Source organism: Cynara cardunculus (genome assembly GCF_001531365.2).
Source record: "Cynara cardunculus var. scolymus isolate 2C chromosome LG 1, CcrdV1, whole genome shotgun sequence".
Classification (NCBI taxonomy): domain Eukaryota; kingdom Viridiplantae; phylum Streptophyta; class Magnoliopsida; order Asterales; family Asteraceae; genus Cynara; species Cynara cardunculus.
Window position 1 is genome coordinate 25,056,017 of NC_037528.1, and position 14,974 is coordinate 25,070,990.

The 14,974-nt window shown below is 37.4% G+C and overlaps 2 protein-coding genes across 7 annotated transcripts; one reads left to right on the plus strand and one right to left on the minus strand.

Annotated features, from left to right (window-relative positions):
- The first annotated feature begins 374 nt into the window (after positions 1 to 374).
- Positions 375 to 7,314, plus strand: LOC112513473 (non-lysosomal glucosylceramidase-like). 3 transcript variants are annotated; one of them, XM_025119753.1, is made up of 18 exons: positions 375 to 1,064; positions 1,252 to 1,362; positions 1,449 to 1,505; positions 1,593 to 1,666; positions 1,751 to 1,850; positions 1,937 to 2,010; positions 2,098 to 2,192; positions 2,285 to 2,388; positions 2,501 to 2,554; positions 2,820 to 2,875; positions 2,976 to 3,014; positions 3,533 to 3,674; positions 3,843 to 4,027; positions 4,111 to 4,178; positions 4,561 to 4,633; positions 4,764 to 4,825; positions 5,129 to 6,311; positions 6,954 to 7,314. In XM_025119753.1, exons 1-18 carry the CDS (start codon positions 984 to 986, stop codon positions 7,204 to 7,206), a joined length of 2,811 nt encoding a protein of 936 aa, XP_024975521.1. In that variant the 5' UTR covers positions 375 to 983; the 3' UTR covers positions 7,207 to 7,314. The 3 variants fall into 3 exon arrangements, with proteins under 3 accessions (XP_024975521.1, XP_024975527.1, XP_024975537.1); XM_025119759.1 differs by lacking the exons at positions 375 to 1,064; positions 1,252 to 1,362; positions 1,449 to 1,505; positions 1,593 to 1,666 and having other exon boundaries at positions 1,765 to 1,850; positions 2,103 to 2,192; XM_025119769.1 differs by lacking the exons at positions 375 to 1,064; positions 1,252 to 1,362; positions 1,449 to 1,505; positions 1,593 to 1,666; positions 1,751 to 1,850 and having other exon boundaries at positions 1,857 to 2,010; positions 2,103 to 2,192.
- Positions 7,315 to 7,858: 544 nt separating this feature from the next.
- On the minus strand, positions 7,859 to 14,403 carry LOC112513495. 4 transcript variants are annotated; one of them, XR_003069280.1, is made up of 12 exons: positions 14,265 to 14,403; positions 14,107 to 14,178; positions 12,108 to 12,203; positions 11,943 to 12,018; positions 11,771 to 11,863; positions 11,612 to 11,694; positions 11,403 to 11,510; positions 11,148 to 11,285; positions 9,324 to 9,429; positions 8,761 to 8,975; positions 8,157 to 8,278; positions 7,859 to 7,990 (listed from the first exon to the last, which is right to left on the minus strand). XR_003069280.1 is itself a non-coding variant. In XM_025119781.1 (11 exons), exons 1-11 carry the CDS (start codon positions 14,337 to 14,339, stop codon positions 8,210 to 8,212), a joined length of 1,131 nt encoding a protein of 376 aa, XP_024975549.1. In that variant the 5' UTR covers positions 14,340 to 14,403; the 3' UTR covers positions 7,859 to 8,209. The 4 variants fall into 4 exon arrangements, 2 of the variants coding, with proteins under 2 accessions (XP_024975549.1, XP_024975563.1); XR_003069281.1 differs by having other exon boundaries at positions 8,154 to 8,278; XM_025119781.1 differs by having other exon boundaries at positions 7,859 to 8,278.
- Positions 14,404 to 14,974: the final 571 nt, after the last annotated feature.

The window sequence follows — 14,974 nt, forward strand, 5'->3', positions numbered from 1 at the left end:
CATTAAGAGACAATTTTTTTTTGTCAAACAAGATTCACCTCTTAACGATTTAGATATTAACTTTTAATGGAATTATTAAGAGGTAAACAAATAATCTATTAAAATATTGAATTAAAATTGGTTTTTTTAGATCCGACCCAAATCAAGAGGTCCGTACACACTGAATCTAATTGAAATTCATTTTTTTAAAATGTATTATTGAAAGCAATAATTGGATGAGACGATCCGACCCGAATCGGGAGATCAGTACAGTATACGGATTGTACCCGGCCAACCGGCCTTCCTTTTTATTTTATTTATTAATTTATTAATAACCGCAACAACACCTTCCTCTCGCTACCTCTCTCTCTCTTTCCTGCTCGCTTTCACATTTCACAGCAAACTCTGACTCACAATTTCCTATTCAGATTGCAGCAAGAAAAGATTATTTCATAGATATAATTCATTTGATAAAAGAAGGCAATCTAAGTCATCATTTTGAGAGTTTCTTCCATCTTCCACCACGAATTCGGCATAATTCTTTAAGCAAGTTGCAGGATCCTGCTCTAAAGGTTTAACATCCGCCGTCTCTTCGAATCAAAACGCTATCTGGCTCATGTTACACCTTGTAAATCCATTGTTTGTACTGGGTGTAACTCAAAAGACCCGCGGATTTGAAGGCTAGTAGAATTGAACTCCATCAAGTCGGTTGATTGGTGATTACTTCAGAATAGTTGGGTTTCTTTTGATTTTATGTACGCTTTGGTTGCTGTTAACCTGCCTATCTCCGGCAAACCCTAATCGTCATTTGAGGTTTCGAACTTTCTCCAAGAATCTGGGTTTTGAAGGTCCGCACGATTCTTGTATGGTCAACGTTGGGGGATTGTTTTCCTGGTGGGATGGGAGTTGAAGTTTGACTTCATCTTCATCAACGAAACAAGAGCTGAATTTCTTTTCATGGTTGGAAGGATTGTAGATTCTGGGATAAACATAAATTAGGCAGCATGGTTAAAGGGAATCTTTTCCATTATAGAAAGAACTCATGGCCTCCTGAAGAATATGTAAATCGGACTACTCTGCAACTGGTCAGTTCTTCTTCACCTTCTTCACATCTTGTTTACTTTAAGTTTTTGAAGGAATTTAGGAAAAACCCAAAGATAAATTTTGGAGATAAAGAAGAGCTGGATTTTGGAGGATGTTTTTTGGTGCATTGCTTCATTTACCAAAATTCAATATTTGGGAGTGATTTTTCTATCTGATTCTTGTATGCAGCTTGATTTTGATAGTGGTGCCCCTCCTCAACACGCATGGAGAAGGAAGTTGAACAGCCAAGCTGGTATTCTAAAAGAATTCAGTGTTACTTTTATGGAAGCATTGAAAATGGTATATGTTACAATTGTAGACTAACAAAAATATTAGTAGCCATTTTTATATCGGTTGATATTTAGCATTCTAAATATTGATTGCAGATGCGCCTCGGCATACGTCTATGGTCATATGTAAGGGAAGAGGCCTCTCATGGAAGGGTAACTCTTCAAACTTCATTATGTGCTGTTTTCCTTAAGCCACAAATAATCTTGTTTTTAACTGTAATCAATTTCCGATATTTACAGAGAGCGCCAATTGATCCTTTCAATCGTGAAGGCAAGCCAGCAGCAACCCAAGGGGTTCCGCTTGGTGGGATGGGGTAAGTTGTGGCAAAGAAGGATTTGGGAGTTTCGTTTATGGTTATATCTGAGATTGATGAGTTACTGTATGTAATCTTTTGCAGAAGTGGCAGCATAACTAGAGGTTTTAGAGGAGAGTTCAGACAATTCCAAATAATTCCTGGTGCATGCGAGCCGTCTCCTATGATGGCAAATCAGTTCTCTGTAAAGCTCTGCCTTTAACTTATTATCTGTGTTCTTTTACATTTCATAGAATGATCGTAAGAGTGTATATATATATCTGACTGCAGATTTTTATATCACGAGATGGTGGGAATAAGAAATACGCATCAGTTTTATCCCCAGGCCAACATGATGGGACAGGGTAAGAACATTAACACAAACATAAAAGCATCTCTCAATCTTGTCTTTTTACAGTATAAGGTAATAGCTATATGTGTATTTACTTCAGAACAGATCAAGGTCTATCATCATGGGGCTGGAATTTGAGTGGTCAGCATTCCACATATCACGCATTATTTCCACGAGCATGGACAGTTTATGATGGTATTCTTTTGGCATCTTTCTTTTTAGCAGCCAAAGCCTTCTACAGTTTCTTTCCATCTCCAAATAACACCTTTTTTTATTATTATCATCAGGTGAACCTGACCCAGAGCTCAAAGTGTCATGCCGTCAAATTTCACCATTTTTACCTCATAATTACCGAGATAGTAGTCTTCCTACCACTGTTTTTGTTTACACGGTATAAAATCTAAATGTCACACATACTATTATTGTAATGTTTAATTTTGCTAGATATAACTTTCTGTGGTCATATGAGTGAACTTACAAGATCTCTGCTTCATTTTTGTTAGTTGGTGAATACGGGGAAGGAAAGGGCACAAGTCAGCCTTCTGTTCACATGGGCGGTACGTCTGTTTCTGATACTAGTGATCACTATTCACTTGTGCACACACTCTTACCTATATCTTACTTGCTTGTTGTATCTATTCATTCTGCAAGCCGATGGTCTTCACGGAAACATCTCTCTACCCTTTGAGGTAGATGCAAGGTCTCTGTACATCTTACCCTCCCCATATTCTACCTCTGCGTAGGATTTACTGGGTTCGTTTGGTTTAGGTTGGTTTTACTATGGCTTCTTACATATTCAAGCGTTGCATTTGTATTATGCAGAATTCCATTGGAGGAGTGTCACACTTTACAGGAGATCATGTCAATGTGCCTTTCGTGTGAGTTTGATTAACTTATTTTTATTTCAGAATGAGTAGCTCCATTGTAATCTTGTCCACATAATCCATCATTTTTCACATCTATTTCTTCTATTGGCAGAGGTGAAGATGGAGTCTCCGGTGTGCTTCTACATCACAAGTAAGTTCAACAAAGTTTCCTTGCAATTCTGGACCCTTGGTTGTGCTGTTTCCCTGTTTGTCGCAGAGCTAATGGCATATTTTGACCACTTAAGAATTATAATTTTCTGATAGACCAAACCAGCAAACCTAGTATATCCCACATATAGGTGGGGTTTGGGGAGGGTGAGATAAAGTGGTTGTTTTCTGTGAAGACCCCGACTTGTGAAAAGTGTGACAAAAAGAGAGTCAGAAATGATAGAGATTTGAAAAGATGGTTAAGAGAAAGAAGTAACTAGAAGCAGGTACAAGAAAAGCATAACCTGTTTAAGGAAACTACACACACCTAGTCTAACTTACTACTATACTTTTCTGATAAGACGTTATAGTAACATGACACAAGGTGCTGTTCAAGTAACACACAGATCAACAATACAAATGAAATACAATAAACAATTCACTTAGATGATTACACGAAGGTAAACGAATATAAATTGTATATTTCTAGTCAAAGATTCTAATGGATATTACAATATGCAGGACAGCCAAAGAGAACCCTCCTGTTACTTTTGCCATAGCTGCATGTGAAACCCAAAATGTAAATGTGACTGTTTTACCAAGCTTTGGGTTATCCGAGGAAAGCTGTGTTACCGCAAAAGATATGTGGGGTAAAATGGGAGAGGTATAAATTCTATCTGCTCTAATTTTTTACTATGCCTTTCTAGCTTATAAATTTTTGTTCTTTTTATCAAATCAGTTCGTTTTAGAGTTAAGAAACTTGAGTTCTGTTCTCTTTTTGTTTATTTATGGATTAAATATTTCATTTGTATGGGATAATGTTTGGCTTTAGGATGGACAATTTGATCGGGAAAACTTCAACAATGGAGCAACTTTTCCTTCATCAGCAGGGGAGGCTAATTGTGCTGCAGTGTCTGCTTCGACATGGGTTGAACCAAATGGGAAGTGCACTGTAGCATTTGCTCTGGCATGGTCATCCCCAAAAGTCAAATTTATGAAGGGAAAATCATATCACAGGTATCTTCAAGTTCAAATCTACAAGTATGTGAAGTTACACTTGTATTTCTTAGTTCTGATTTGATTTCGTTTTTCTCCTCCAGGAGGTACACCAAATACTATGGTACTTCTGAGAGGGCGGCTGAGGACTTGGTTCATGATGCTTTAACAAGTAGGCATTCTTTATCTGATGTTCTCAAGTTCTAAACCAAGTAGACGAGTTTTTTAGTTTCTGATCTGTTTGGATGTGCTTGGTACGTAGAAGGGACTGTACTGGTGAGAGCGATGTAGGCGGATGAAATAATTGTGAAAGGTTTTAGGGCTTTAATTTGACATGGGTAGTTTAGTAATTTACCAATCTTGTCTCATCTCCGTGTTTTTGTTCCACCTATTTTGGTGGGAAAGAAAAAAAATGCATTTTGTCCCACTCAGGTCATGTCTTGTCCTGGTCTAATATCGTGTCAAATGTGGGACAACAAGTTTTTGTACTGTATTATATTGTCCTGCATATCAAACACACCCTTTATGATATGTCGAGAGTTTGCTTTGCTCAGATTATAAGAGGTGGGAAGAAGATATTGAGAAATGGCAAAATCCGATCCTGAAAAATGACAGCCTCCCAGAATGGTAACTTCTCGGTGCTTACATTCTTCAAATGATCTAACAGTTCTTGTGTTATGTCAAAATAGCATCCAACTAGTTTGCGGTTTATCTGATTCTAATGCTTGATTAATGTTAATACAATGTTTCTCTTCAGGTACAAATTCACATTATTCAACGAGCTCTATTTTTTGGTTGCTGGTGGCACGATTTGGATTGGTACTAATCACTGCTAAACTATACATGGTTAATTTTTTGTTTTTAATTTGAGGGGGTTGGGGGGTTCATTGTTTTTGAAGTTCAAGTTAATTTTGCATTTTTGTAGCTTATGTAATTAGAGGAAAATTCAAATGAGAACTATAAAATATTTTGAGAACAACTATTTCATGATGAATATCTATTGCGAAATTCATCATGAATAAAGAATGAATAGTTTGGTTCTGAGTTCTCAAACTATCTACGTCTCTCATTTAAACCTGCTACCATGTAATTATCATATATGACTTGGATATTTTTCTTCAGACACTCCACTACCAGCGGCAGACTTTCAAAGCGATCAGCATCTACCAAGGATAACAGACACGAAAGCCGATGGCTCTAATGGAAGTTCTCTTACAAATTCTAGCGAAGAAGATGAAGCGGAGGTTCCCGAGAGAGATGATTCTAGAAACCCTCCTTCAAGATCACATGATGACGATGAGGATGTGGGTAGTTTTCTTTATCTGGAAGGTGTAGAGTATATCATGTGGTGTACTTATGATGTTCACTTCTACGCATCATTTGCACTTCTAGAACTTTTCCCAAAAATCGAACTCAGTATTCAAAGGGAATTTGCAAAAGCCGTCTTGAGTGAAGATACAAGAAAAGTCAAGTTTCTTGCAGAAGGGAACTCAGGAATCCGTAAGGTTAAAGGTGCAGTTCCTCATGATCTTGGAACCCATGATCCATGGCACGAAATGAATGCATATAACATACACGATACAAGCAAATGGAAGGATCTGAATCCAAAATTCGTGCTTCAAGTTTATCGAGACTTTGCTGCAACTGGAAATCAGTCATTTGGAACCGAGGTCTGGCCTGCTGTTTGTGCTGCCATGGATTATATGGACCAATTTGATAGAGATGGAGATTGTTTAATAGAAAACGACGGTTTCCCAGATCAAACTTATGATGCTTGGACTGTTCATGGCATTAGTGCTTACTGTGGCTGCCTGTGGCTTGCTGCACTTCAAGCTACGGCAGCCATGGCTGTCCAGCTAGAAGATAAGACGTCTGCTCAGAAATATAAAAGCAAATTCTTGAAGGCGAAAAGAGCTTTTGAAGCAAAACTGTGGAATGGATCGTATTTTAACTATGATAGTGGGTCGAGTAATAATAGCAAGTCGATCCAAGCTGATCAATTAGCTGGTCAGTGGTATACAGCATCTGCTGGATTGCCGAATCTTTTTGATGATGCTAAGATTCAGAGTTCTCTGCAGAAGATCTTCGATTTTAATGTGATGAAAGTGAGAGGAGGTCGGATGGGGGCTGTAAACGGTATGCATCCTAATGGGAAAGTGGATGAAACTTGTATGCAGTCTCGTGAAGTGTGGGCTGGGGTGACGTATGGTGTTGCAGCCACCATGATTCTTGCGGGGATGGAAGAGCAGGCATTCACAACGGCTGAAGGCATATTTACTGCTGGCTGGTCGGAGGAAGGCTTCGGGTATGTATACAACTTTTTCTCTAGATTCAAGTGGGCACTACGACAAAATTGGCTTTATCGAATACCAAAAATGTCTAAATGTCCTAATTGACCATTTTATGGGACCAACCAGACAATCAGACGTCCTATGTAAAAATGTTACGAATGGATGTTATGACATATTTGGGCATCCAACAAGTTTTTTAGGACACTTTTGAAATAAAATGTGTTGTTAGCATTTTACAGAACACTTATGAGAAGTGTTTTTATGAACACATCATTTAAAACACGTGCTCAAATTATGTCATATAAAAAGACTTATAAGACGTTTTATTTCAAAAGTGTCTTAAGAAAAAACTTCTTAGAATGCCCAAAAACGTCTTATCGACTTATTGTAACACCTTTAAAGAGGAAGCACAAGTATTTGACTTTATAAACTTAAGCCCTATAAACCAGCCTATTAGAACATTTAGACATATTTAGCGTCCTATAAAGCTGATTTTGTTGTAGTTTTTAGTAAGAATATGTAGAACCCCATTAGATTAGCCTCCAAAAGAACGATTGAGGAGATAAGGGTCGTCCCAACATATATTGAAGCAGAAAGGTCTAAATCTAGCTGATGTGAGATTCTAACAGATCTAATAAATGATGTTGCTCATGTAGATACGCATTTCAGACTCCGGAAGGATGGACGATGGATGGGCACTTCAGATCACTGGTATACATGAGGCCACTTTCCATTTGGGGGATGCAGTCGGCTCTATCCGGACCCAAGGTCATACTCGATGCACCTGGTGCCAATGTAATGGACCGAATTCAATTACCTCCGCTTAGTTCACGAACATCGTTTAATGATAGAATGATTGGTCACAAAGTCAAGTGTTTTAGCAACTCTGTATTTCGGTGTGTGTGCTAGCTAACACCCCCATATTATTCATTGTTTTCCTTCTTCTGTTGGGCATTAATTCATGCCACTTGTGGTTTCGTTCTTTGTAGCTTTCCATAAATAGCAATGTCTTTTTTGGAAAAGGCTGCTTATGTTACTATTATAAGTACGAAAAAATAATAATCATGATTTTGATTGTGGGTATTTAAAGATCATTTTATATGTTTCCAATAATGATACGTAGAAAGTTAAACAACCAATCAAACCTCGACCTCGATCATAACGGGGAACGATCGGATCGAACGAGCACGCCAACTGAGCATATGGAATCGTTTTGACTCAAAAACATGGATCTTTTTTGCATTAATGTTGATATTCTCCCAAGTTAACATGCCCAAAAAGTTGCAATTCAAGATTTCATCAATACAACTTCCAATTGTTCTGTAAGCTGTTTTTCAAGATCAAGAATCCAGTTAGTTGGGTACACAATCTTTATTCCGATTTGAAGCTATCAACTTAATTAAGTAACCAAGAACCCGGGTTCGCTGTCAAAGCTCTTGAGGCCATGGAGGTTCTCCTGTGATAACTCCAGACCATTCATGGTCACCCAAGGATTAGTCGGCGCATGCAAGCTGGCCCGGAAATCCACAATTACCAAAAAAAAAAAAAAAGGATCAACGACTAAACATTAAACAACAGTCATCTGTCATTATTTAAATATCAAAACTCGGGACAGAATTCTTGAAGGCAACCAAGTAAACAGAGCAAGTATAACAGTGATTCCCCGTGTTCTTATTCTCACCTCCCCGGCCGCCTGTAACAAATACAGAAACACGATTCACAACCCATAAATTGTTGGTACCTGCTACTAAACTCTACCCGTCTACCTACAAATCTCACTGCAAATCACCCATCGTTTCTGGAAAATAAATGAACATAACAAATAAGAATAGATAATAATAGAAACAAATACAAACAACCATATCTTTCGTGATGCTATCATCTCCCTTTCTGACACGGTCGTTGTAGACTTTTAGTCGAGCTTCACATTAGAATACAGCAGGGTATCCCTTGTGAGAGGCATATTCATCAAGAAGCATATCTGTAAAGAATCAAAGAGTTAAGTACTAGTAATGTCTTCTTGTCTTGTAGGTTTTAATCATTCCAGAATAATATATAAATAAATAAATAATAATAATAATGTTAATATAGAATCACTTTATGAAGGTATAAAAGATTCTAGCAACCTAATATACGCTCATTGTTCAGTTATATGGGCTAATGGTTTCCTTTTTGGGTATTAAGAGACTGGCAGGCGATGGAAGGTTTTAGCGTTTTAATTTGACATTGGTAATTTAGTGATTTACCAATCGCATCTCATATCCTGATTTTTGTTCCATCTATTTTGGTGGCATTATTGTCCCAGTTCGATGTTGAACCGAACGTGGGTCAACAAGTTTTTGTTCTGTCATACCCATACCGAACGCACCCTAAACATACTAGGCCTATGCTTTTATGGCTGAGATGATTTTGAAAATGCAAGTATTTAAAACAAGTGCTTGGATAGAAATTCAAGGAGCTTACCCCCATGAGAGTGGCAACTATAAGAATGATGCCAGTGATCCATGCAAGGGTTCGTCTAACAAGAAGAACTTCAGCAATCCTAATTGCATCAGCATGCGAACCCTTCTCCTCCTCCAACCAGCGAGGAGATGGTCGTGTAGTGAACTTCACGGTTAGCATCAAATCCGACTCTTCAGCAGGTGATCCATCGAAAACAATAACTCCAACTATTTGGCCTGCACAGTGACACGAGCAAAACTTTTACAAACCATAAAATGATGCATACAGTTTCAATAACAAGTCAAACAAAGGATGCTACTGTGTTTTGCATAGGGAAAGACTAATCGACCATTCACATAGAATGTCTTCTAATTTTATTTCTTTTCAGTAAAATTGATATCACATAAAAGTGTTAAAAGTACACTTTCTGCTCACTTGCAAAAAGATGATACATTGCAAAAGCAAGTTGCAAAAAAACCCAGACATTTCATGGTTCATTATGTTTTGGTGAAATAAAGCTCAACAGGGCAAGTACGCATCATATAAGTATGTCACAAACTCCAATGATTAAAGGGGAAAATGACCTTTGTATGCTGTTTGCAAAGATTCATATATCTTGGATACCGATTTCACTAACAATTCAGCACCTTTCTGAACAATATCACTTGTTCCATAGTGCTCTTGAAAAGCCTACAAAATATCATAATTACAATTGAAAATGTAAGATAGGAAAGAAAAGTATCTTGATCATAAACGTACTTGGCAAAGAAATGATCCATGGTGGTGATCAACAAAAAAATATGAACTAATTGGGTTAGCATGGAAAGCCAAAAGAAATTATAAAATGGTGAATCAAAAACAGAAAAGAAGAGGTAATGCCTCCAAGATTCCAGGACATGAGCAACATCATTCCATGCATCGTGTGTGACCTGTCTAAGGACAAACCGTTTTGCACGCTCACACATTCAAACATCTCCGAATAATTCCCCTTCCCTTTCCTCATGTCATCTTTCCCCAACCACCATCTCTCCTAATGACCTCCTCTTGTAAAAGTTTGCTATTCTAGCAGGCGCACCCAAAGACCTAGGTTGGAGATGGCAAAACCACCTCAAATGTTGTTGTCTCAACCTCTCTACCGGTGTCACTCCAATCTTCTGTTCATCTTCATTTCCAGTCCTATCCCCAATTGTGTGGTCGCACATCCACATCTTGTGTACTTTGGCGCAACATTCTGCCATGTAAATCATAGCAGGTTTGACATAATCTTTCAGCTTCAATGCGACTTCTTATCACACAACACTCTTGAAACTTGTTTTGGATGACTTCATCCACCTTGTTTTCCTATTTTTACCAGCATCCTCATCAATCTGTACAAAACAAACCCTAAGTAATGGACTGTATCTTTCCCAACTACAAGTTGTCCATAATACTGGTGTAGGTCCGGGATACTCCTTTGTTCCATAGCCCTGGGGCTATTTACAACTACCAATTAAGAATTTTCTTGCATCTTCTACTTCCCTATTTACACCACAAAAAATGGCCCTTATATACTATTGCAATTTTAGATTGAAAAGTGCTTCTCCTAACCCCCAACTATGAGTTGACATCTTGCTTGGTCTCATAAATCATATTATTGGCAAATCCTTACACCACGGTATGTCTTCTTGTATATTTTGTGAGTGTGGTCCTGACCCTTGTGAAACCCTCTCTCTCTCATATAGTTCTGTCTAAAGCAAATGTAGTTGGAACAAAACAAGACCAAAACCGAAAGGAGGAATAAGCTTCCTGGTAGTAAGGACATGGAGTGTCTTAACGGAACATAAGAATAAATCACTTTCTAAGTTAAAATCTGAATAGAATAAAAACTGTGCTAAAAAGGGAATTATATCCCAACACTTCCCAAGCTAATGCTACAATAGGGCTCTCCAAATAGCCTTAAGCAACAAAACCTAGTTTTCTCAAGCCAATGGATATCTGCTGTTATTAGGTTTCAACTCTATCACTCTACAATTGTTGCATGGTTAGTCACGCAAGAAAAGATAGATACTGGTCTTAGCTAATTAGCTGGAGCAGGCTTTAGTCTACTTGCACTTCAAGAAGCTTCAGAACCAATTGATGTAAATATGTAATTCAATGTCCCCACTCGACATCCAACAGATAAATGGAATAATATATTTCCATATCAAAAGATGGACTCGCAGAATCGGTGCATGCTAAGCAAATTTGTAAAGGGTTTACCCACTGGGGCAATGGCAAAAGGTGCCATCGACATGCACTACATTATACATGGAACAGTTCCAAAAATAACAGCAGTGATCACTTAAAGAGGTTACGCACCATAAGCATGCTTGCTCATTAGGCTGCAACTCTGATTTGATATAAGAAAGAAAAAGAGAATTGTTTATCACCTTCAAACCATCGAATCTTCCTTTGATCAATTCTGATAGAGTAAGCATACTCTGTGACAAATCTTCATGCAGTTGGACTGCCCTCTCGACATTGTGGATAAGAGAGATGATGCTTCTTGTATATTCTCGGTCTGCTTCCTGCAAAAGCAAATGAACTGGTATCTAGCCAGAAAGATACAAGAAAAGCTCCACCAATACCGAAGGATAGATCAACACTATAATAGACAGATGGGGTAGAAAGGATGGAAGAACAACCTTTGACATATGAAGCTTTAACTGGACATCATTTGCCAAGGGGACAGTCAACTGTCCATTCAATGGTTCGGATGCAGTATTATCATACGATCCACCCAACCAGAGGGCCTGAATCAATAAATCAACGGAAAGGGAAATACACATGTAAAAAGGCACACTTGAAGAGATAAACACAGTTGGAGTACAGCATAATATAAGATAGAACTAACGAAGTTGGTCAAATCGCTGTCCGTAAATTCCATATCTGAAGGCACGGGCTCATTTAAAGAGACCAGAGACAACTCATCCTCATCTGCAAGTAAGCATATTAACAATTTGTGATCTGTATAAACAACTTTGTCTATTACACATGGCAAACGATGTGATACCAGAAAGTTGAATTTCAGCGTCTCCAATAGCAACATCACTCTTAAGAGCCCTACTGAAAACATCACTATCTGAACCATGCCCAGACAGCTTATCTGCATGCACCATAATGATTTCATAAGATAAAGGTCACTTGGAAGTAACTAATCATATGATACACACGAAAATAGGCACCTCCAAATCCATTGATCTCTAGCAAGAAAACGGCATGAGGTCTATCAAAGGGGTTAGCTACAAGCACCTCATTCAACTGCAAGATCAATAAGAAACTTTATCACATTGAACAGAAGAAATCAAGCAAAAAAAGAATTCTGAAGAAGTAGTTCGTAACAATATTGCCTTTTCAGAGCTTGCAGAGGACAACGTCGAAGGAGGTGCAAAACCAAGCAGGACTGAAATAGCAGCACCTACTTCCGGAAGTGACATTGATTTGGACTGCAGAAGAAAAAATAAAGCTGGCAATCATGATGTACCCTTAATATTTGCTCAGAATAAAAACTATGAATAGCAGATCTGTGGTTCCTCTCTCTCTCTCTCTCTCTCTCTCTCTCTCTCTCTCTCTCTTTTGTTTTGATATTTAAATACTGAAGATTTTATGCAGTGAAAATAACAGCAGACAAAGATATTAAAAATTTAGAGACTCAGGACAAAGAAAGCAATATATAGGCCTCTGAATGACCCAGAAGAGACCTATTATAACTGCTGGGTATTTTTTACAAATAAGCAAGCAAGGAGTCCAAGGGTATAGATCATTTGCTTGTGATAAAGAAATCCAATCGAGGCGCAAAGATGAGTTAAATAGGATAGCATTAACACTTGCAGATATGCTAGTACATGGGTGAGAGGTATGATCAGGAAAAAAGATGCACAGGATAAGGCTGGGTAGCAGAAAGCGAATTTTGAGGTGGATGTGCTGAAAGGTATGATCAGGAAAAAGGATGCACAGGCTAAACCAAAAAACCTGTTCCAGAATTAACATTTTTTCTCTCCATTTTGTGCCATTTTATAGCTTCTTTTCTTGTCATATATAGACAAATAGGGTGGATTTGATCAATGTTGTAAGCAAAGAGTCCAATAACCAAGTTAGAACATCATTTTAGTAATTGTGAAATACACTCAATTTTAGAAATTCATATATTTGCCTCAAGTCCTCAACACAATCTACTGTTTTTCTTATTATTAAGACTACAAAGACCCCACTTTACAAAACTCTTGTGTGTGCCACTGATATTGAAGAGCGACAAAAATACAATCACAGAAACTATGGGCATATTTCTATCAAGCGTCCGTCGGGCTACTAAGGGGCAAGGGCTTGTTTGTTAGAAGCTTAATGAGCTTAATGAGACTCACAGCTTATTCTGTCAGCTATACATGACCATTTGGTAGTGGCTTAATAATATAAAAAGTGGGTTATTCAGTAAGCTTCTAGCTAGGGGGAAGCTTTATACAGACAGACATTTTTTTCCAAACCTTCCCATCCCAATTAAAAAGCACGCTCCTTCCATCTATGAAAAAACCCTCCCACACAAAAACCTTCCCAATCTATACAGGCAGGTTCATCCATACAGGACTTAATGGAAAACCAACCAAACAGCCCCTAAACCATAGTTTAAGAGCAGAGATTACCTTTTGAAGTGGCTGCAAGTTCTACTTTAAATTATAGCCTTGGTCCCAGGGACCCATACTTACTGTTTACTTGGAAAAAAAAATTATAAAACCCCTAACATTAATAAATGATTCCAAAAGCATGGGTAGTATTAGTAGCTTGTCAATAACCTTAATGGTGAAATCAAGATTCTTATTTGTTGCATTAGATCAAGATCTTCAGGTTTTTTCTTGACGTGGCTACAAAGAAGAAGAGTACTAATTCGGAATGATACAAAACCGAACCTATAAAGTAAGAGCAACTTATTCGTTGAAATATATAGCCAAGTTCCATTCCTTTATTTCCCGTGTGCTTCATTTACTCAGACGTTTCACCTATGTATGGGATAAATTGCTATCACACGCACCAGTAATTGCATAATGCATAAGTACTCAGGAATGAATCCCAAACAGTACAATTTGTGATTAATTCACAAAACTAGGAGATAACTTCATTTAAATGTCTAAAAGAAAGAGAGACGCATGAAACAACTATCTGAATCAAAATTTTGTGAAAACGACGCCACAAAAACTGCTTAGAAGGACGAAATTAAATAGAATTCTTTCAGTCCCTGCCTTGATTGAAGTCGAAAACTACATAGATTCAGTAAAACAAAGGCAACAACAGCAAATAACAGTAATTAAAACTAAACCGAGCATCAGATTCAAAGAAAACAATCACAAACGAAGTTACCTCGGATAAGCGCGATCGAAAATAATAGTGGGTTGAGCTATCGAGGAAATAAACTGAGCCAGTTCCATCAGCCTACATCCAAATCAAACAGATATAATTCACCGATCCAAATCAAATTTCAATCAACAATAACTAGTACAAGGATCACGTATACAAACCCTGGATTGTAAGAACAGAATCGATGAAATAAGTAGCAAAATCAAAGTAAAACTTGGAGGTTTCTTAGAATCCATCGAGAAAGAGAAAACCCGTCTCTGATCCACGATTTACAAACGAGATCGTGATTTTTTAATCGTTTTCAGGAAGAAGAGGTCGAGAAGAAATCTTCACCGAACGGTGTCGTATCCGACAGGTGCTGCACCTTATGGACCTTTTGGGTTCTCTAGTGGGTTTTCTGGGCCATTTATTATCCTCTGAATATGGACCTTATTTGTTACATATATTTGAAAGCCCATTCTATTTGGATTTATGTACAATCTATACTGTCTTATAAAATATTTGGCTAAAACTCTTAAAACTCTTAAATCCGTTCATCCCTAAATGATTTCATCCCTATCCAATTTTATCCCATATCTGAATTCGTGTAACTAACTGCAGATAAACACAATCAAATACAAGATAAACATCTCATTTTAAATATAAAAAATCTAAAATATAATTAGAATAATCATTGACTTCTAACAGAATACTTAATTATTATCTTTATAAAATGTTATATTATTAACCCCAAAATAAAATTTTCATTATTAAACTTAAATTAAATTATAAAAAAAAATCTATATCTATATTATCTTATAAATCATTTGACTAAAACTCTTAAAAACTACTTTTTATGCTTAAAGTACTGTTTATTAATGCATATTACTTA